This window comes from Sorex fumeus, unplaced genomic scaffold (assembly GCF_029834395.1).
Source record: "Sorex fumeus unplaced genomic scaffold, SorFum_2.1 ptg000065l, whole genome shotgun sequence".
NCBI lineage: Eukaryota > Metazoa > Chordata > Mammalia > Eulipotyphla > Soricidae > Sorex > Sorex fumeus.
The window spans coordinates 1,957,703-1,980,908 of NW_026606122.1; the positions used below are offsets into that span (position 1 = coordinate 1,957,703).

Genomic DNA, 23,206 nt, shown 5'->3' on the forward strand with positions numbered 1-23,206 from the left:
GGGAGGTTATAGAAATCCAGAAAAGTATCCATTTTCTAGGTTCTCTTGTTTCGTGGCGTATAGACTTTCAATGTAATCTCTGATGATCTTTTGAATATCTTTGGTTTCTATTGTGATGCCCCCCTTTTCATTTCTGATTAGGTTTATTAGGGTTTTCTCCCTCTCTTTGTGTGTCTTATCAATCGTGTGTATTTTCTCAAAGAACCATCTCTTGGTTTCATTGATCTTTTGGATAGTTTTTCAGGTTTCCATGTTGTTAATTTCTGCTCTAATTTTTATTATTTTTCTCCTGCCTTGTTTGAGCTCCTTTAGTTGGAATTTTCTAAGATCTTGAGCTGTGGAGTCATGTTATTTATGTGGGCCCTCTCTTTCTTCCTGAGAAATCCTTGTAGAGCTATAAATTTCCTCTCAACACTGCTTTAACTGTATCCCACAAGTTCTGGTAGCTTGTGTCTTCATTCTCATTTGCTTCTAGGTATATTTTTATTTGTTCCTTGATTTCCTCTCTGACTTACTCATTGTTCAACATTGGGTTATTTAATTTCCAGGTGTTTCATTTGGTTTTCTGTTCCTGTGTGTGATTAACTTCTATATTCAGTGCATCGTGGTCTGAAAAAAGAATTGATACAATTTCTATACTTCTGATTCTGTTGAGGTATGTTTTTGTGGCCCAGTCCATGGTCTATCTTGGAATATGTTTTATGTGCACTGGAAAAGAATGTGTATATGGCTTTTGGGGGATGAAAGGCTCTATATCAGTTAGCCCTCTCTCTTCCATTTCTTCATTCAAGGACAGTACTTCCTTTCTGAGTTTTTGTTCAGTTGATCTATCAAGAGGAGACAGGGTGGCGTTGAAGTCACTGACTACTATTGTGTTGCTACCAATGTCCTACTTGAAGTTATTAGCAGTTGTTTTAAGTATTTAGCTGATCCCTCATTGGGTGCATATATGCTTAGGAGTGTGATTTTTTCCTGTTTTACATGCCCCCTTATTATTAAAAAATCACCTGCAGTCCTTTGTAATTATTTCCACTTGAAATCTATGTTGTCAGATATTAGTATTGCCAACCCAGCTTTTTTCTTTTAATTTTATTGAATCACCGTGAGATAGTTACAAGCTTTCATGTTTGGGTTACAATCACACAATGATCAAACAACCATCCCTCCACAACTGCACATTCCCCACCACCAATATCCCCGGTATACCCCACCTTTCCCACCCTCCCCCTGACTCCATGGCAGACATGATTCCCCATAATCTCTTTCTACTTTTGGGCATTATTGTTTGCAATACAGACCCTGAGAGGTTATCATATTTGGTCCTTTATCTACTTTCTATACACATCTCCCATCCTAACAAACTCCTCCAGCCCTAATTTTCTTAGTGATCCCTTCTCTATTCCAGTTGCCTTCTCCCCTTTGCTCATAAGTCAGGCTTCCAGCTATGGAGCAATCTATCTGTCCCATTTATCTACTGTCCTTAAGTGTCAGCTCACGTTATGTTGTTTTATACTCCACAAATGAGTGCAGTCTTTCTATATCTTTACCTCTATTTCTGACTTATTTCACTTAGCATGATACTCTCCATGTCTATATATGTATAAGCTAAGTTCATGACTTCATCTCTCCTGACAGCTGCATAGTATTCCATTGTGTACATGTACCAAAGTTTCTTTAACCAGTTATCTGTTCTAAGGCACTTCAGTTGTTTCCAGATTTTGGATATTGTCAACAGTGCTGCAATGAACATATAGGTACAGATGTCATTTCTACTGGGGCTGGAGCGATAGCGCAGTGGTAGGGTGTTTGCCTTGTGCACAGGCAGCCCGGCTGAGCCAGGTTCGATTCGTCCGCCCCTCTCGGGGAGCCCGGCCAGCTACCAAGAGTATCTCACCCACACGGCAAAGCCTGGCAAGCTACCCGTGACGTATTCAATATGCCAAACACAGTAACAACAAGTCTCAAAATGGAGACATTACTGGGCCCGCTTGAGCAAAATCGATGAACAATGGGAGGACAATGACAGTGACAGTCATTTCTGCTGTGCTTTTTTGCATCCTCAGGATATAGTCACAGAAGTGGTATTGCGGCATCATATGGAAGCTCAATTTCTATTTTTGAAGGACTGTTCATATTGTTTTCCAGAAAGGCTGGACTAGTGGGCATTCCAACTAACAGTAAAAGAGTGTTCCTTTTCTCCCACATCCATACCAGCACCAGTTGCTTTTGTTCATTTGAATGTGTTCCAGTCTCTGTGGTATGAGATGATATCTCATTGTTGTTTTGATTTGCATCTCCCTCATGGCTAGCTATGTGGAGCATTTTTTCATGTGCCTTTTGGTTATTTGTATTTCTTTTTTGAAGAAACTTCATTTCTTCTCCCCATTTTTTGGTGGGGTTGGAGGTTTTTGTCTTGTACAATTCTACTAGTGTCTTGTATTTCCTGGATATTAATCCCTTATCAGATGAGTATTGGGTAAATATTCTTTCCCATTCTGTGGGCTCTTTCTGTTTTTTGATCACTTTTTGTTTTGAAGTGCAGAAGCTTCTTAGTTTGATACCCCAGCTTTTTTGAAGGAGTTGTTTGCTTGAAGGATTCTTTTCATCCTTTGTCTTTGAGTCTGTGTTTGCTCTGACTGTTCAGATGTGTTTCTTGTAGGCAGAAGAATGTTGGGTTGAAGTTTTTTTTTTTAATTCATTTTGCAACTCTGTATCTCTTAATTGGTGCATTAAGAGAGATTATTGTCATGGGGTTTTATGCCATCTTTCTGTAGAGGTTTGTTGTGCTTGTAGATGTTTTTCTTGTCTCACAGTAGCCCCTTTAGTCCTTCTTTTAAGTTTGGTTTTGAGTCTATGACATTCCTGAGTTGTTGTTTTTCCGTGAAATAGTGTATTGTTCCTTCGAGTTTGAGTTAGAGTTTAGCCAGATAAAGTATTCTTGGTGAGGCGTTCATTTCATTGAACTTTTTCACTATATCCTACCATTGTCTTCGGTCGTGGAAGGTTTCCTCTGATAAGTCTGCTGTAAATCTATGGGGTGCTCCTTTTTGTGTGATTTCCTTCTTTAACCTTGCTGCTTACAGTATTGTGTCTCTATCCATGGTATCCATCATTCTGATTAGGATATGTCTTAGAGTCTTTTATTAGGGTCTCTTTTAGCTGGTACCCTTTGGGCTCCTTGGATCTGGATGCCTGCATTCTCTAGTTCTGGGAATATCTCAGCAATGATATCTTTAACTGTTGATTTGTCATTGGGATTGCCTCTCTGTCCTTCTGGTACTCTGATGATTCTTATGTTGTTCATCTTGAGTTCATCCCCTAGGTCTTTGATTGACCCTAGAGCTATTTTGAGATCTTTTCCCAACTGAGTTTTTTATTTCATCCACAAATCCTTTATTAGTGACACTTCTGTTTGTAACTTTCTGCCCTCATTTCTCATTTCTGCTCTCATTTCTTCCTGTATTTTCTTGGTTCTCTGTTCCACGGTTTCTTTCATGACCTCCTTTAATTTCCTGGATGTCTGTTGCACCTTTTCTTTGAGTTCGTTGAACATCCTCAACATTTCATCTTTGAATTCTTTGTCTGAGTGATTATATTTGTTGAAATTTCCTGATGAGGCTTCAGGGCTCTTTTCTTCATTCATTCCTCCAACGGTGCGTGGATCTGTGCTGTTCCTTCATGTGTCTGTGGTAATAAGGTAGTGGGTCACTTCAGTTCACTATCAGTGACCACCTCTCACTGCAAGGGAGCATTCTTGATGGGCTCGGTCGATGGTGGTTTCTTTTTTCCCCTTTACGAATACTACCTGTTCGGTGCTCCTCTGTGCCTTATGTGGAGCCACTAGTGTAGCTTCAGAGTATGTGTTCTTTTTCATTGGGATTGTTTAATTCTTTGTGTTAACTGTTATTTTGGTGTTTGGGGTGAGTATTTTGATTGGACTAGCATAGTGGACTACTGGCTTAATGTGATTGGGATAGCTAGGGTGTCCTCTTCAGAATTAGGTAGTGGAGGCTGCACTGTGAGTCCAAAAATCTGGGAAAAGGAAAAATATCTGCGGCCTCATGAGCAGCTGCTGCCCTGGAGGCCACGCCCACTAGCCACTTTTCCTGTGCAGGTAGCAGCAGGTCGCTTCAATGCCTGAGCAGGGTTTTGAGCTCACTTTGGGTGCTCCTAGGGCTCGTGGGGTTTCCCCGGACTAGTGCTCCATAGAGATCTTGACCGGGAAGGGGACTTTCAGGGTCCCAGGTCCAATTGCCAGAACCCCCACCAGCTGCCTCACCACTGCAGTGAGTGGCAGATTGCTTCAGCGCCTGCGAGAGGTTTGGAATTCACTTCTGTTGCTCTTGGGGTTTCTGGGGTTTTCCTGGCCAGGGATTCCACAGTGGTCTTGGCCAGGAAGGGGCCCAAGAAATTTTTATATGTATAATTTGAATAAAAATCCTTGGGGCTGAAAGAAACTTTATACAAAAGAGTGCATACTCTTCTATTTTATGTTGAGTTCTAAAACAGCTACTCTATAAGGAATAAATAGACTTCTGTCTGTGTTTCTCAAGGATTTTAATCTAAGATTTTCTCCTAATGCCTTCATTTTGCATGTCAATATTCTGGTTTTTGAGTTAGAAGGCAATACTTCCTCTTCTATATTTAGAAAAGTTTCTGTAGAATTGGTTTTCTTTATCTCTTTTGGTTGAAATCTCCGTTGAAGCTCTATGGACCTAGATTTTCCTTTGCGGAAAGAGTTTTATGTAAAATTTAGTTTCTTTAACAGATGTTGGGTAATTCAGATTATGCTTTTTCTTAAGTTAGGTTTGGTAGTTTGTCTTTCCCAGAATTTGTTTATCTCATTTAAGTTTTGAAATTTATGGGGAGAAGTTGTTTGAAATGCATTAAGAATTTTAGAAGGATGGGTAGATAGCGAAGTAGACAGATATTTGATAAGGAAAATATACTACAGTAGTATACAATTTCGGTGCCTTGTATATGAATGTGCACTGTAAACTTGTTTAAATTTTTCTGTATTTTGAAAATATTCATTACGTAATGATGAGAAATTAAAAGGAAGTATAAAATAATGGCTTAAGGTCCCTTATGGTAGAATCAAACTGCTTGGGTCCATATTCTTAAACTTTTCAATTGAACAAAAATGGAAGTAATAATGGCACCTTCTTACTGTGTTGGTTGTGAGGGTTAAACTATATAATATATGTGTTCCTTAGAATTGCAACTGCCATGTAGTACTCATCTTGCATGTGTATAAGTTATTGTCTTCTAAAGTGATGGGAGACAATATGGGAAAATTACTGAAATTACACTTGGGGGAGAGCTAAGAGCTTCAGAAGTGTCTGTCCAGGACCAATACATCTGAAAGGGATTGGAGTAAAATCATTAAGTTGCAGAAATTGGCATTAGAATTGAAGTATGCCTATACCTATACCATAGCCATACCTCTCCTTCTGTACTCTTATGGAGGGACACATTGGATTCCTGTTAAACTCACTAAGCAGCTCTTTTAACCACTAGATTTTCAGCCATGTGGATGACTGTCTTGAAGTTACTTTGTCCCCATTTCTTCCTCTACCACTTGAAACTTTTAGTTTGAGTTAGGGTATCCAGCTAAGATTACTAAAATATTTGTGATGGTTTCCAATAGAAGACTAAGTTCTTGCTCCTTTTGGTCCTTAGAAATTCCAGAGCTCCTTTCTGTTGCATGCTGTTAAAAGAACTAAATTCAGTGCACATGTATATCTCTCATACTTTATGTCAATTGGTTATGTATCATATTTTCTCACTTAATGATTGTATGAACAAATTATAATATGACAAAATTTAATTTTTTATTTTTTTCTTATTTATTTTTAATAGAATAACCATGACATACAGTTACAAAGCTTTAATGATCGAGTTTCAGTGATACAATGTTTCAACACCCATCTCGCCACTAGTGTACATTTCCCACCACCAGTATACCAGTATTCCCCATATCTCTCCTGCCTCCCCACCCCCAACCTGCATACATTTTTCCTGCTCTCTCTCTCTCTGTCTCTCTCTCCTCTCTTTATCTTCTCCCCCCTTTGGGCATTAGAGTTTGCAGTAGAGATACCAAGAGGCCATCATGTTTGGAATAGGACCACACTCTCTAGCTAAGGATGCTGGGGCTCTGTAAGGTCACTCACTTTGTAACTGGTAATGCCAGGAATTGTATGATATAATTACAAGTTACATTTGATTGTCTACTGCAAACCAGATACTATTTCAGGTGTTTTATATGTATTAAATCATTTAATTCTTAAAACAATCACTGCTGTTGCCACAATATACTATTAAGTAGTGTGTGATAAACTTGTATAGTTTTCCTGAGATCACAAGCTTTGTTAACAAAAGGTCTGTGACATCATGAAGGGCAGGTATAGAATTTGAATCTATGGCATCTATATTCAGACACTAAGCTCCAAATTGTCCTATATTGCCTTTCTATGGGGGTGATTATAAATTCCAGAACCTCTCCAAGTAAAGAAAGATGCCTTATAGTGGTATGGCATCCACTGGGGCAACACATTCTCACATCAGTCCAGACTCACAGCAAGCCAGAGGTTTAAAGTGCACAGGCAAATCATATCAGTGTGAGGCAATCAGGAAAAGTAAACAGGGCTAGTACTGGGAGAAGAAGGTTAGGAGTTAGAACAACACTGTATTTTGGCCATTGCTATTTATTGTTAATCTCCACAGGACTATACAGAACATGGACAAAAAGTCCTAGCTCATACTAAGATATTTTACAAGGTGCTGTGGTAAGTCTAAAATATAAGTAAGTGATTATAGCTGCTTTAACATGCAAGTATAGGGACATTGGTGGATTAGAGAAAAAAACTTCTCTTTTGCAGTTTCTGACATCCAGAGTCTCTGTATTTCATGTGCTATGTTAGGCACTCTCTGCATATTTTATTTTATTCACACAGCGGTAGGGCGTTCACCTTACAAGCGGCCAACATGGCCGACCGAGTTCGATTCCTCCGCCCCTCTTGGAGAGCCCGGCAAGCTACCGAGAGTATTCGATATGCCAAACACAGTAACAACAAAGTCTCCAATGAAGACGTTACTGGGCCCGCTCGAGCAAATCGACGATCAACGGGAGGGCCTTTACCTTTACCACATAATTGCAGAATTGCAAAAGATGACCTAGTCTTCATTTGACAGAAAGCTGAAGTTCTGTACGATCACATCAATTCACTCAAATTACAGAGATAATAGGTATGACTAACAGCAAGGGAGGCCTACTTGGATAAAAGTAAGACTCCTTTGTGTGGGACCGATAATGGTTTTGGAGAAAAAGAACTTGAAAGACCAGTGAGATTTATTTATTTATTTTTTTAAATTTTATGAATAAGATTTTTTAAAAAATTTTATTAGTGAAACACCATGAGGTACAGTTGTAGACTTACAAATTTTTTGTGCTTGGATTTCAGTTATACAATGATTGAGTGCCCATCCCTCCAGCAGTGCCCATTCTCCACCATCACTGACCCCAGTATCCCTCCCAACACTCATCACCCCATCCCATCCTACCTTTTGTTCTCTCTCTCCTTTTGGGTGCTGTTGTTTGCCAAACAGGCATTGAGTGGCAATCATGTTCAGTCTAGAGTCTACTTTCAGCATGCAACTCCCATCATGGAAGGATCCTCCCAACACCCCTTATTTGGTTCTCCCTTCTCTATCTGAGCTGCCTTATCCCTAGTGTGTGCAGCTGGCCTCCAAGCCATGGAGTAAACCTCCTGGTACTTATCTTGGCTATTCTTTTGTGTTAGTCTCTTATTTTATTACTTTATGTTCCCCAGATGAATGCAATCTTTCTATGTCTGTCCCTCTCTTTCTGACTCATTTCACATAGCAAGATACTTTTCATGTAGTACCACTTGTATGTAAATTTTATGACTTCATCTTTTCTTACACTACATAGTACTCCATTGTGTAAATGTACCAAAGTTTCTTTAACCAGTCATCTGTTCTTGGGCTCTCGGTTTTTTCCAGATTCTAGCTATTGTAAACAGTGCCGCAATGAACAAACAAGTACAGATGTCACTTTGACTATAGATTTTTGCCTGTCTGGGATAGTGGTATTGCTGGATCAAATGGGAGCTCAATTTCTAATTTTTTGAGAATCGTCCACACTGTTTCCCAAAAGGGCTGAACCATTCGGCATTCCCACCATCAATGAAGCAGGGTCCCTTTCTCACCAAATCCGTGCAAACACCAGTTGCTTTTGTTTTTTGGATGTGGGCAAGTCTCTGTGATGTGAAATGATATCTCATTGTTGTTTTGATCGTTTTGATCTGTATCTCCCTGATGATTAGTGATGCAGAGCATTTTCTCATTTGCCTTTTATACATTCAGATTTCTTCTTTGAGAAAGTCTCTTTTCATTTTGTCATGGCATTTTTTTATGGGGTTGGATGTTTTCTTCTTGTGGAATTCAACCAGTAATTTGTACATCCTTGATATCAACCCCCTGTTAGATATTTATCGGGCAAATATCTTTTCCCATTCTGTAGACTGTCTTTGTATTTTGGTCACTGTTTCTTTGGAGGTGCAGAAGCTTCTTAGATTAAGATGGTCCCATTTTTCTATCTCTGTTTTTACTTGCTTGGCCAGTGGTATGTGATCTTTGGAGACACCGTTAGCTTCAATGTTGGGGAGATTTTTACCAACCTTGTCTTCGATGTTCCTCATGGATTCTGCTCTAAAGTAGAGGTCTTTATTCCATTTTGATCTTACTTTTGTACATTGTGTTAGGCAGAGATCTGAGCCCATTTTTTGCATGTAGCTGTCCAGTTTTGCAAGCAAAATTTGTTAAAGAGGCTTTCCTTGCTCCAATTTACATTTCTTGCTCCCTTATCAAAGATTAGATGATCATATGCTTCGGGAGTGATGTCAGTATATTCAACCCTATTTCATTGTTCTGCAGCTCTGCCTTTGTTCCAGTACCAGACTGTTTTAATTATTACTGCTTTGTAGTAGAGTTTAAAGTTTGGGAGGTTGATTTCTCGGATTTTCTTTTTCCCAAGAATTGCTTTAACTATTCATGGGGGCTTATTTTTCTATATGAATTTCAGGAGTGTTTGCTCCATTTCTTTGAAGAATGTCATGGGTATCGTTAAGGGATCACACTGAATTTGTATAATGTTTTAGGAAGTATTGCCATTTTTGACAGTGTTGATTCTCCCGATCCATGAGCAGGGGATATCTTTCCATTTTCTCGTGTTCTCTTTTATTTCCTGAAGTAGTGTTTTGTAGGGTTTTTTAGGTCCTTTACCTACTTAGTAAAGCTAATTCCTAGGTGGTTGATTTTCTAGGGCACAGTTGTGAACGGGAATGTTTTTTTTTTCATGTCACTTTCTTCCCCCTCACTATTTCTTATAGGAAAACCATGGACTTTTGTGTATTGATTTTTATAGCCTGCAACTTTACTATACAAGTCTATTGTTTCTAGGAGTTTCTTGGTGGAGGTTATAGGGTTCTCTTAGTATCATATCATCTGCAAATAGTGAGAGCTTGATTTCTTCCTTTTCTACCTGCATGCCTTTAATATCTTTTTTTTTGCCTAATTGCTATTGCAAGTACTTCCAGTATTATATTGAACAGCAGTGCAAAGAGTGGGCATCCTTGTCTCGTCCCTGATCATAGGGGAAATCTCTCAGTTTTTCCCCATTGAAGATGATGCTTGCTGTAAACTTGTGGTAGATGGCTTTAACTATATTTAGAAAAGTCCCCTCTGTCCTCATTCTGGCGAGGCTTTTCATCATAAACGAGTGTGGGATCTTCTCAAATGCTTTCTCTGCATTTATTGATATGATCATATGGATTTTATCTTTTTTTTTTGTTGATATGATGGTTAATCTTGATTGATTTCCGAATGTTAAGCTAGCCTTGCATCCCCAGGATGAATCCTACTTGGTCATTGTGTATGATCATTTTAATGATTTGTTGCATTCTATTTGCAAGTATTTTGTTGAGAATATTTGCATCTGTGTTCATCAGGGATATATGCCTGTAGTTTTCTTTTCTTGTGGTATATTTGTTGCCTTTTGGTATTAGAGAGATAAGATCTTCATAGAAACTGTAACTGTTTCTGTTTCTTCAGTTTCCTGGAAAGGCTTCAGAAGAACTGGCAAAAGGTCCTCTTTAAATGTTTGGAAAAATTCGCTAGTGAATACATCTGGACCTGGACGTTTGGTGTTGGGAAGACTTTTGATTACAAGTTTCAATTTCCTTGATGTTATTAGCTCTCTTAAGGTACGCTATATCTTCTTGATTCAGCTTTGGGAGATTATAGGAATCCTGGAATTATTTCTTTTAGGTTCTCTTGTTTTGTGGCATAACAACTTTCAAAGTAGTCTCTGATGATCTTTTGAATTTCTTTGGTTTCTGGTCTGATACCCCCCCCTTCCATTTCTCATTCGGGTTACTAGGGTTCTCTCTCTCTGTATTTGTGAGTGTTTCTAGTGGTTTATCTCTCTTGTTTATTTTCTCGAAGAACCGGCACTTGGTTTCATTGATCTTTCGGATTGTTTCTTTGGTTTCCATGTCATTGATTTCTGCTCTAAGTTTTAGGATCTCTTTCCTTCTGCCTGATTTGGGCCCCTTTTGTTAATCTTTCTCTAAGATCTTGGGCTGTGAAGGCAAGTTCTTTATGTGAGCCCGTCTTTCCTGAGTAATCCTTGCAGTGCTATAAATTTTCTCCTTAACCAGGCTTTAGCTGCATTCCATAGATTTTCGTAGCTCATGTGTTCATTCTCATTTGTTTCCAGGTATCTTTTGATTTCGTCCTTGACTTCCTTCCTGATCCACTCGTTGTTCAGCATTGAGTTATTTAATTTCCAGGTGTTTGATTCGGTTCTCCGTGTCTGTCTGTGATTCACTTCTATTCACAGTGCATCGTGGTCTGAAACAATGGTTGATACTATTTCTATCTTCCTGATTCTATTGAGGTATGTTTTCTGTCCTAGCACATGGTCTATTTTGAAAAATGTTCTCTGTGCACTGGAGAAGAATGTGTACTCTTTCTTTTTGGGGTGTAAATCCCTATATAGGTTCTATAAGCCCTTTCTCTTCTATTCTTTCAAAACCAAAATTTCCTTGCTGAGTTTTGTTCTTGTTGATCTATCCACAGGTTATAAGGCAATGTTGAAGTCTCCAGCTACTATTGTGTTGCTAACAATGTCCTCCTTAAAATCTGTTAGCAGTTGTTTTTAAATATTTAGCTGTTCCCTCATGAGGTGCATCTACATTTAAGAGTGTGATTTCTTCCTGTTGTACCTAGCCCTTGATGAATAGAAAATAGACTTCGCTGTCCCTTCTTATCTTTTTCAACCTGAAATTTATTTTGTCAGATACTAGTATGACCACCCCAGATTTTGTGAGGGTGCTGTTTGCTTGTAGGATTGTTTTCCATCCTTTATCCTTGAGTCTGTGTTTTCTCTGACTGTTGAGATGAGTTTCTTGTAGGCAGCAGAATGTTGGGTTCTGTCTCTGTATCCACTTGTATCTCTGTGTCTCTTAATCAGTGAATTTAGACCGTTGACTTTGAGCGAGATTATTGTTATGGGGTTTTGTTCATCTTTCTGTAAGCGTTCTTTATGCTTGTAGGGTTTGCCTTGTCTTAGAGTAGCCCCTTTTATCCCTTGTTTTAGGTTTGGTTTTGAGTCTATGAAGTTCCTGAGATGCTATTTATCTAGAAAATAGTGTACTGTTCCTTCGAGTTTGAGTGAAAGTTTAGCTGGAGAGAGTATTCTTGGTGAAGTGTTCATTTCCGTGAGTTTTTTCATTATATCCCACCATTGCCTTTGGGCTTGGAGAGTTTCCTCTGATAGGTCTGCTGTGAACCTAAGAGGTGTTTCTTTGAATGTGATTTCCTTATTTGACCTTGCCACTTACAGTATTGTGTCTCTATTGGCGGCATTGATCATTCTAACTGTGATATGTCTTGAAGTGTTTTTGTTAGGGTCTCTTTTAGCTGGCACCCTTCGGTCTCCTTGAATATGAATTTCTGCATTGTCCAGCTCTGTGAATTTTTCATCAATGATTTAACTTTGGCTTTTTCATTGGGATTGTCTCCCTGAGCTTCTGGTACTCTAATGATTCTAATGTTGTTACTTTTGGAATCATCTCCTAGGACTCTGATTTTCTCTCGAGCTATTTTGAGGTATCTTGCCATTTTTTGTTGTTGTCTGTTGGCTTGGTACAGCTGATCTTCCAGCTCATTGATTCTGTCTTCAGCTGTAGTCATTCTACTAATGAGGGCTCAGACTGAGTTTTTTTTTTTTATTTCATCTAGGGAATTTTTTATTCGTGACATTTCTGCTCTCATTTCTTCCCGTAATTTGTTGATTTTTCCTGTCATGTTACTGGATTCTGTCTTACTGTTTCATTGAGTTCACGGAACATCTTCACTACTTCATATCTGAATTTTTTTCTCAGAAACGTCCTTTAGTTGTGTAACACCTACTGAGGCTTCTGGACTCTTTCCATCATCCTCCCCACGTGGTGAGGATTTGCGTTGTTTCTTCATGTTGCTGTGTAGATATGGGAATTGAGAAGTTACACTAGATTTTTGGTATGACTAAACTACCTGCTCTCGGGTGAGCGGCTGCCTGAAATTAGGCCACACCCAATTCTGCAGAATCCACGCCCACTTCTGAAGATGCCACGCCCTCACCGGAACCTGGTGTGTCAGGGGTGGTGCTAGCTGGGAGGGGTTGAATATCTGCACCTGCATTGCGTTGGGAACAAAGAGGAAGAGGCTCAGGGCTGCTGTTGTTCCAGAGTCCTAAGGACGCCTGGGGCGCTTTCGCGGAGAAAGCCAAGTCCCGGGTTCAAATACTGGCGGGTAAACTGACCATGGTGGGGAAGAAGACCGGCACAGTGTTGGGGGCGAAGAGGGAGAAGCTCAGGGCTGCTTTTGTCCCAGGGCCCTAGAGGACATCTGGGGCACTTGCACAGAGAATGCCAAGTCCCGATTCGAATAACCAGTGAGATTTAGGTATTACCTTTGTGTTAAGCTCTGAGTTGCTAGGTAGAAGATGGTGCTAGATAAGAAAATTAGGGGAATGCTTAGGTAAGCTCTTGAACAAAATAATGCCCAGAATGGTCTATTCGAGTGTTGTGAATATGGCACTTACTACTCGTGCTCCCCAGAGATGAACCTCAGCTCAGCAGTGGTTCTGGGGGAAGGACTGTATTAGTATTCATACTCTCTATCTGCCTTACCATATCAGAGGGTAGTAGAAGCTGGAGAATTTAGTCTCAAATCCTGATGAAGGGCAGGGCTTCCAAGAAGAGGCTTTTGTCTCTTTGAATAGGCAATAATGAGAAGGTAAACCTGGTTGAGAACAAACAAAACAACCCCCTTTTGAAAAAGCCAGAACAAGAAACAAACATGTTAAAATGTTTTATTAATGTTGTTTGGCAAAGAAGTGGAGAAGTAAAGGAAAGCACAGAGCCTTTAGACCACACTGCCCATGTCCCTGGGTTCCAGCAGAAAGAAGACGTCCAGGTTCATATTTCTGTAACCTGTAGCATCCAGCTGTGTGGCCTGAAAAGGGACAGATTTCTGACCTCTTCACATTTATGAAGCCATATGGATACCTGCCTGCTCAGAGCTCTCTAACTTATCAGACTTTTTCTTCGCAGGAATTTCCTGGGGACAAATGGAAACCAATAACAGGAAACAGGAAGACCAGCCAGTCAGGGAGGTAAGTGACAGCTTGGAGAGCTAGGATGTGTTGGCGCTGCTGAGACTTCTCTAGAAACTGGTGATATCTTCATTTTGCTCAGTTTCCTTTGAGGAAACAATTCTGGTATCCTTATCAAAGGCTTGATGGCATAGATTTAATCCTCCCTGCTTTCGCCAGCAGCTGGGCTATACAGACTAAACTAACTGTATTATTAGTTTTAATACAGTTTTGGAAATGTATTCTAGGAATGTTATGGGACTCCATTCCCATCAACTCAGAGACCTTCCCATTCAAAAGGTCATGTGAGATCAGACCATGACTTAATCACTTAACTTCCCGTTAGTCGTCAATTTGCTCGAGCGAGCGCCAGTAACGTCTCCATTTGTCCCTGTCGCGTGCTAGTGTAGCCCAATGGCATCTGTTCGCTCCAGGAACATGAAGGGCCTCAAAACGATCATTGATGATCTTGACGAAGATGTCTGACCATCTGGAAGGTGGGCGGCCACGCGGTCTTTTGACATCCCGTGGAATCCAGTCGGTAACAGCTCTAGTCCAGCGGTCGTCTTTAAATCTCATTACGTGACCAGCCCATCTGATTTTTGACACCTTGGCAAATGAGACAGCGTCCCTGATTCTTGATCGTCGCTGGATGTTAGAACTCCAGATTCTTTCTCTCATTTGAGTGAAACGTGATATTCCAAGCATAGCTCTTTCTATTCTTCTTTGGGACACCTGAATAGCGTTCTCACCTTGTTTGCGTAGGGCCCAGGTTTCTGAGGCATATGTTAATGCAGGAAGAACAGTGGAATCAAAGAGATGTGCCCGGAGCCGGAGGTTCTTCGTCCTCTTAGCTATTTCTTCAATGTTCTTGAAGGCGTTCAAGCTGCTCTCTTCCTCCTGCGCAGCTCGGGTGCCAGGTCATTTGTCATGTTGACCTCTCGACCTAGGTACACATAGCTGTTGCATTCAGAGATGGTCGTTCCATTGAGAGCGAATGGGGCGTCAGGAATAAGGCTGTTTCTCATAAACATTGTCTTCGTAAGATTCAGCTGTAGTCCTACCTTTCCACACTCACGGTCAAAGTCGGCCAGCATTTGTGCCACTTGACTGATGTTTGGTGTTATTCAAACAATGTCATCAGCAAAGCGGAGGTGGTGTAGTTGCCGACCATCTATCTTCACTCCCATTCCTTCCCATTCCAGTCGTCCCATGATATTCTCGAAGGTGGCACTGAAGAGTTTCAGTGAAATGGTATCACCCTTCTGCACCCCTCTCTTGACATCAACGATCACTTCTTTGTAGAATGGTGAGATCCTGGTAGTGAATCCGCAATACAGCTCACGGAGGATCCTGATGTATTGGGCTTGAATGCCCTGATTGGCTAGGGCTTCAATGACTGCTTCCGTCTCAACAGAATCAAAGGCCTTCTTTAAATCAATGAACGTTAAACAGAGCGGCATCTTGAACTCCCGAGAAACCTCAATGAGCTTGGTTATTGTGTGGATATGGTCGATGGTGCTGAATCCTTTGCGGAACCCTGCTTGCTCGCATGGTTGTCCTTCATCTAGTGTTCTGCCAATCCTATTTAGGATGACTCGAGTGGACAACTTGTAGATGACAGAGAATAGGCAGATCGGGCGATAGTTGCCAATGTCATGGATGTCTCCCTTCTTGAACAGTAGTACGGTCCTGCTGGTTTTCCATTGGGACGGAACCTTGCATTCAGACAGGTAACGAGTGAAGAGCCGAGCCAGTGTATTGATGAGTACTGACGCAGGTTCTTCAGGTGTATAGGTCTGACCTTGTCTGGGCCGGGTGCTGTTTGTTTCTTTACCGACAAAATGGCGTGTCGGATTTTGGAAAGGAGAACATTGGGAACGACATATCCATCCTGTGGAATTTGGTATGTCGGCAAGTGGACATGGCTATCGAAGAGATTTGAGTAGAAGTCATGGATAATCTTCTCCATTGCCGTTCTGGAGGATGTGATGGATCCATCAGGACGTCGGAGGGCAGTCATCTTGGTCTTGTAGTTGGCGAAGGACAGGCGGGCGTAACGAATATTTTGCCCGGCTTCTGCCGCATCTACCAGTACTTCTGCTCTTCTCTCTTTGAGGTCTTCCTTGATCGCATCTCTGCCCTGCTTTGCGAGCTCGGACGTTAGCTTGCGGTTGCCTGAGGTATGCGCCAAACCACTCTGGCGAATTAGCTCAAGAGTTTTCGAAGATAGGCGATTTTTTGTGGCTATCTCTCTCTTGGCGTTCCTCGCACATTCATGGAGGTGCTGAACCAGTCGATCGTATTCCTCATCAATGTTGTCAACAATGGCATCTTCCCATGTTGCCGCAATAGTACCAAAGAGTTCCCAGTTGGTGGTCATTCTGGGAGTTCTCTTTTTTAACTTTGCAGCCCTTTCTCCCTGCTCTGTGAAGTAGAATTTTGCACGAAGGAGATGGTGGTCCGATACCGTTCGAAATTTTGGGACAACAGCAACATCAGTCAGGCAAAACCGTCGATTGAATATGATGTGGTCTATTTCGTGTGGAATCGTCCACCAGGAGACTCCCATGTCCATCGTTTAGATTCTGCCTTCTGGAACTGTGAGTTACCATGAATGGTCTTGGTCGACATGATGAACTCAGACAGTCTCTCACCCTGTTTGTTCCATTCTAGGCCATGGGTCCCGATGTGAAGTTCTTCAGCTGATCTTCTCGGTCCTATCTTGGCATTAAAATCACCCACAATGATCTTGTAGAAGGTGTGGTCTTCTTTATAGAACTTCTCTAGCTCCATGTAGAACTTCTCGATTTCTCTTTCATCATAATGAGATGTTGGTGCGTAGACAACGAAGATAGAAACTGCAGGCAGTGAGTCACATCTATTCAAATGTAAACGTCCGATTTGAGTTGTTAGGCATTCGAATGAATCAATGCTCTTGGCCAAGTTTGTGTTGACAAGGACACCGACGCCTCCAACACCTCTTTTATCGCATGTTCCGAGGAACAATTCTTCTGCAGTGTCGAAAACGGCATGGTGAGATTCGTGCCTTCTTGTCTCGGTCAGACCAATGATGTCTTGATCATTCGCGCTTGTACCATCAGGTCCTCGATGGATGCATCTGATGCTAGCGTACATGCATTGAAAGTACAGACGATCATTTTTGTCTTCCTTCGTTGTGGCAGCCTACGTCGGCCTTGAGATTTTGTCGGCCTCTCCTTTCTCATCCTTCTCAGTGCTGCCATGTCGGTGAAGCCTTCAGGGTCAGGTGAATGAGACCAGTTGTAGTTACTGGTTTTGGCATATCGAATACATAGCGGATAGCTTGCCAGACTCTTCCGTGCGGGCGGAATACTCTCGGTAGCTTGCCAGTCTTTACGAGAGGGATAGAGGCTTTTGGGGCGACCTCTAATCGCCCTTGTAGGTGTTACCATATTTGAACCCTATCAAATATGGTACGACAATTCCGGAAGATGGGTATTTAGTGTCTAATGATGTGTCGCGCGGCCGCACGGGTCCGGAAAGCGTCCTGGAGTGTGGCGACGGCTGGGTAGTGGAAGTAGCGTCTGTTTAATATAGTTAAATACAGTTAAGTACAGTCTGTTTAATACTGTTTAATACAGTTTTGGAAATGTATTCTAGAATGTTATGGGACTCCATTCCCATCAACTCAGAGACCTTCCCATTCAAAAGGTCATGTGAGATCAGACCATACTTAAATATAAATAATAAGAAGGAAAATATACCTATTTTCCCCATGTCAGTAAGGTAGTTTATGCTGTTACATGGGGGCAAAGAGGAAACCATATCTACTACTGCTGTGCTTTTGTGGAGAGTTATTGTAAGTACTTTTTTTTTGGGCACTTCCACCTTTTTTTTTGATTACACTTAATCATAATTTATGGTTTGTTCATTAAAAGTACAAAAGAACTTGTTGTGGTGGCAGTGGGTTAAACGAAGGAAAGGGGCAAGGATATTTTAATAAATGGCATTCAAATGGCAAAAGTTAAAGGGAGAAATTTATTTGGGCATAAGCACTTAAAGAAAAATATATGGAGTGGAGAGTCACACCATTAATGTGGCAAACATAGTACCCCACACTCATGCTTCCTAGACATGAATCCACATGCCATACGTGATTATGATTTTCCAAGTTGTTCTCTATCAGCCTCACTGGCATTCTCTTTAGTGAAACTCCTTCATATACTCATTCAATCAGTTCTCCAGGCCAAATAATTTAAGAGGCCCCTAAATTTCATTGAGCATTTAACTCAAACTCCAAATATACATGAAAAAAAGGCTCTAAGCTGTGACTTTGTGGGTGCACGTAGAGAGAGAATCCTGACTGCAGATAAATCCAGGCTTCTTCAAGGGGGCGGGATACATTACTTTCTATGACTTGATGGTATAGTTGGGAATTGTTTTGGCTTTCCTCTGATTCTAAAGTCTGGGAAATTATCAGCTTTCTGATTGATGGTGAAAAAGAAAAAAAACACTTGTTGATCATCTACCAAATTATAAATCGCCCGGCTGTTTTTTCCTCATCTAATTTATTCTCCACCATGTTTCATTTTACTACCTACTTTGTAGGTAAGGTTCAGAAAAATTATGTGATTTAGCTAAAATCACATAGCTAGTAAGTGATAAAGCTAAGATTAGGACCCAGGTTCTTTTGGCTCCACAATTTATTCTTGTTCCATTATAAATGTTTTAATTAGGATCCTAAGTAAACCTTCAAAGACAATCCTTCAGTACTATGTCTCAGAGGTCCCAAGCCCAGGTGGAGATAATATTAGATTCTCTAGTTGGTCTTGGAATTTCTGCCCTGGACTAATTTCTACAATGACTTCACAATGTAGTAAGGAAATAATTTAAGTCCAGTAGATCTGCCGAATTTCCCATATTAAAGTGAGAACTTGAGGAGAGGAAACCTTTTCCTTGGTTATAGCTTTCTCTGTGCTTAGCACAGTGCTTAGATAGAGAAGTTGCTCAAGAGGTGACTTGTCATTTGCTTGCCAAATAAAGAAACAGAGCTTAACATAACATGAGGCTGAAACCCAAGGACAGTAGATACAAGGGCCAGGAGGATAGCCTTATAGCTGGAAGCCTGCCTCATGAGCAGAGGGGAGAAGGCAGATGGAATAGAGAAGGGATCACTAAGAAAATGATGGCTGGAGGAATCAGTCGGGGTGGGAGATGTGTGCCGAAAGTAGATAATGGACAAAATGATGACCACTCAGTGTCTGCATTGCAAACCATAATGCCCAAATGTAGAGAGAGAGAGTATGGGGAATATTGTCTGCCAAGGAAGCAGGGGGAGGATGGTGAAGGGGGGTATACTGGGGAGATTGGTGGTGGGGAATGTGCACTGGTCGAGGAATGGGTGTTTGATCATTGTGTGATTGTAACCCAAATGTGAAAGCCTGTAACTTTCTCACAGTGATTCAATAAAATTTAAAAAAAGAAACAAAGCTTATTCCATCAATGAATGGGTAAAATGATGCAAATAAGAATACTGCCTACTAATATTTCTTGAACACAGTGCTCTATTTAATCACCTTTCAAAGACTTTTACAAGTATTTATTTGTTCTCATGGGTTACATACTATTAGTCTCTCTAACAATATTGAAGAAACTGAAGCACACACAGATACATCACTTGCCTAAAGTCCCATTGCTAGTAAGTGGACCATACCGAGGAAACCTGACACCGGGGAGCCTTTTTGGAATTATCGCTTAACAGTCAGTGAAGTTGCAGGACTTTACTCAAAACCATGGAGCCAAGATGATATTACAACAGGTAGGGTACATCCCTTGATGACCTGGGTTTGGTCCCAGGTATCCCATATGGTATGCCATACCTGTGCAGGAATAATCCCTATGTGCAGAACCAGGAGTAATTCCTGAGCATCACAGGGTTTGACGCCAAAACAACAGCAACATAAAAAACTAGTTTATTATGTTCTTTTTCTAGACAAGCAGGTAAATATTAAAAATAAAACATTAGTGATTATGATACCCACCCACCTATGGCTGAGATAACAAATCTATATAAAGTTAACTAACGGTTATAACAAATATCCATTTACAAAGCAATCTATGTACCACAAACTAACTTACACACAGCATGTGATGTTTTATTTTCCCCAAACTCCATCATATAGGTTTATTATAACTAGGTCATGGTTTACAGAGGTGAATGTGTATTAGGAAAATACAAAAGCTCACTCAAGAGTATGATTAAAAGGATTAGAGTAAGGCTCAAAGTTTGCATTTTTACCAAGATCCCCACAGATGGTCCTGGGATCACACTTTGAGTACCATAAAATCAGATAAATAATTTAACATTAATAGATGCCAACATTCTCAAACTCTCATAGCTACTGGAGACAAACTAGAAATAAATAAAATTTTTGCTGACTGAGATAAGCTACTGCAGAATGAAAAGTGACAAATGTATGGTATAAATAAGAAGTAGCAGACATTGGATACATTAGCAGACATTGGGTACATTAGAGGAATAATTACCACTCCAGTTAAGAATTGTGGCTTTGGAATCAGTCTGCCTCTATTTAAATCCATTTCCTTACATTGTCTGCCTGTGGGAGTTTAGCAAGTGGCGTCCTTTTTCTTCCCACCCCCACTTCACCTTCTTTATTTTTCACATCAATTTCCTTATTTGTTAAATGAGGTAAGAATACCTATCTCATATGGTTTCTGTGATGATTAGATGAGTTAGTAAAGGATTTAGAACATAACTTGGCATTATAAACTTTCAGTATATATTAGTTGTGATAATGAAAAAGATGAGGGGAGAATACGGGACAGGAGCAGGAGGTAGAGACAGTTTTGCATCTATGATCCATGTGTGAGCTTCTCTGGATGTAGAAAAGTGGGGTGCAGTGGGAAAGTAGGTGCACAAAAATAGACATGTGTAACTTTGTAGGGGAAGAATGTTTGATCTCTTAAAATAATATTGCAGGAAATAAAAAGCAGAAGAAAAAGTAGCCTTCTCCCAACCTTATTAAAATTTTGATTGTTTTCATATCTCTGCTTGAATTTATCTATAGGCTATAGAGATGGTAGGAGTATGGTTATAACTATATAAGTAGGATTTTGCATCCTGATTCTCTTGCTCCCACTGAGAATTACTTTATAAACAATTTTTCACGTTGGCATGCAGGCTTAATCAATAGTTATAAATTTTGCCTAATAATAAGTGGAGCTGAATACTTCTTATGTGCCTGTAGCCATCTGTTAGTATTCTATGAAGATGAGTCTATTCAGATCTTTTGCTCATTATTTTTATTATATTGTTTGTTATTGTTTTTGAGTTGCATGATTTTTATATGCTTTCTGTATAGAGACCCTCCCTCCGATCTATGGTATACAAGTATTCCTTCCTAATTCCTTGATTTCCTTTTTATTATCTTTGCTGTATAAAAGCTTTTAAACGTCAAAAAAAGTTATAAATATTAATGACTGCATAATACTTCACTAGCATAATGTGCTCTAATTTTCTTAATCATTCCTAAATTGTTAGAAAATTATATTGTTGAACAGTATCTAGCTATTATAAAATAATGCTTCAGAAAAAATTAGTAGCTAAAACCTTTTCCTCATTATGAATTTTCTCATTAAAAACAATTATCCAAAGTTTTTATTACTAGTTAAAAGAGTACGAACATCTTATTGTTTTTGAACAGATTTTAAACAGCTTGCTTCCCTAGGGTAGGTATTTTACACATTGCTAATATCTATATCTATATCTATATCTATATCTATATCTATCTATCTATCTATCTATCTATATATATATAGCGATAGCACAGCAGTAGGGCATTTGCCTTACAAGTGGCCAACATGGCTGACCCGAGTTCGATTCCTCCACCCCTCTTGGAGATCCTGGCAGGCTACCGAGAGTATCTCGCCCGCACGGCAGAGCCTGGCAAGCTACCCATGACATATTCGATATGCCAAACACAGTAACAACGAAGTCTCCAATGGAGACGTTACTGGGCCCACTCGAGCAAATCGATGAACAATGGGAGGACCGTGACCAATATATATATATATGCTCGAGCGGGCCCAGTAACGTCTCCATTGGAGACTTTGTTGTTACTGTGTCTGGCATATCGAATACTCTCGGTAGCTTGCCGGGCTCTCCGAGAGGGGCGGAGGAATCGAACTCGGGTCGGCCATGTTGGCCGCTTGTAAGGCGAACGCCCTACCCGCTGTGCTATCGCTCCAGCCCCCATATATATATATATATATATATATATATATATATATATATATCACTTTACCCTATATTTTGACACCAGAGAAAATGTTTTTTTTCTGATGTAATAGGTATAAAGAGTACCTATTATAATTAAATTTGCTTGCTGTAGTTATCACTTGATCACTTGTCATCCTGTTACTCATCAATTTGCTTGACCGGGTGCCAGTAACGTCTCCATTTGTCTCTGTCACGTGCTAGTATAGTCCAATGGCGTCTGCTCATTCTAGAAACACAAAGACCCTTATACCAAAAGTTCAGGAGCACAACGAAGACAAACCATCTTGTAGGAGGCCGGCCACGCGATCTTTTTTTTTTCTTAAATTTTTATTAGTGAAACACCATGAGGTATAGTTGTAGACTTACAAATTTTTGTGCTTGGGTTTCAGTTATACAATGATTGAATACCCATCCCTCCACCAGTGCCCATTCTCCACCACCACCAGATCCAGAATCCCTCCCATCCCCCATCCACTAATCCCACCCTACCTCTGTGGCAGGGCATTCCCTTTTGTTAACTTTCTCCTTTTGAGTGCCGTGTTTTGCAAAAGAGACATCGAGTGGCAATCTTGTTCGGTCTATAGTCTACTCTCATCACGCATTTGCCATCCTGAGAGGAAACTCCCAACACCCTTTATTTGGTGCTCCTTTCTCTATCTGAGCTGCCTTTTCCCCTAGCATATGCGGCTGTCCTCAAGGCCATGGAGTAATACTCCTGGTACATATCTCGGCTATTCTTGGGTGTTAGTCTACTATTTTGTTACTTTATGTTCCCCAGTTGAATGCAATCTTTCTATGTCTGTCCCTTTCTTTCTGACTCATTTCGCTTAGCATGATACTTTCCATGTAGTACCACTTGTATATGAATTTCATGACTTCATCTTTTCTAACAGCTGCATAGTACTCCATTGTGTAGATGTACCAAGTTTCTTTAACCAGTCATCTATTCTCGGGCACTCAGGTTTTTTTCCAGATTCTAGCTATTGTAAAGAGTGCTGCAATGAACAAACAAGTACAGATGTCACTTCGACTATACTTTTTTGCCTCTCTGGAATATATTCCCAGGAGTGGTATTGCGGGGTCAACTGGGAGCTCAATTACTAACTTTTTGATTATCGTCCATACTGTTTTCCAAAAGGGCTGAACTATTCGGCATTCCCACCAGCAGTGAAGGAGAGTCCCTTTCTTGCCACATCCACACC

The 23,206-nt window shown here is 40.4% G+C and overlaps 1 protein-coding gene across 1 annotated transcript in view; it reads left to right on the forward strand.

The window, feature by feature from the left end:
* The window catches only part of SHROOM4 (shroom family member 4), a 388,903-nt gene that overhangs the window by 296,511 nt on the left and 69,186 nt on the right, over window positions 1–23,206 (forward strand). The window contains exon 5 of the mRNA XM_056128650.1: window positions 13,683–13,744. Coding sequence (XP_055984625.1) covers window positions 13,683–13,744 — 62 coding nt within the window. The remainder of the gene's footprint in view (window positions 1–13,682; window positions 13,745–23,206) is intronic.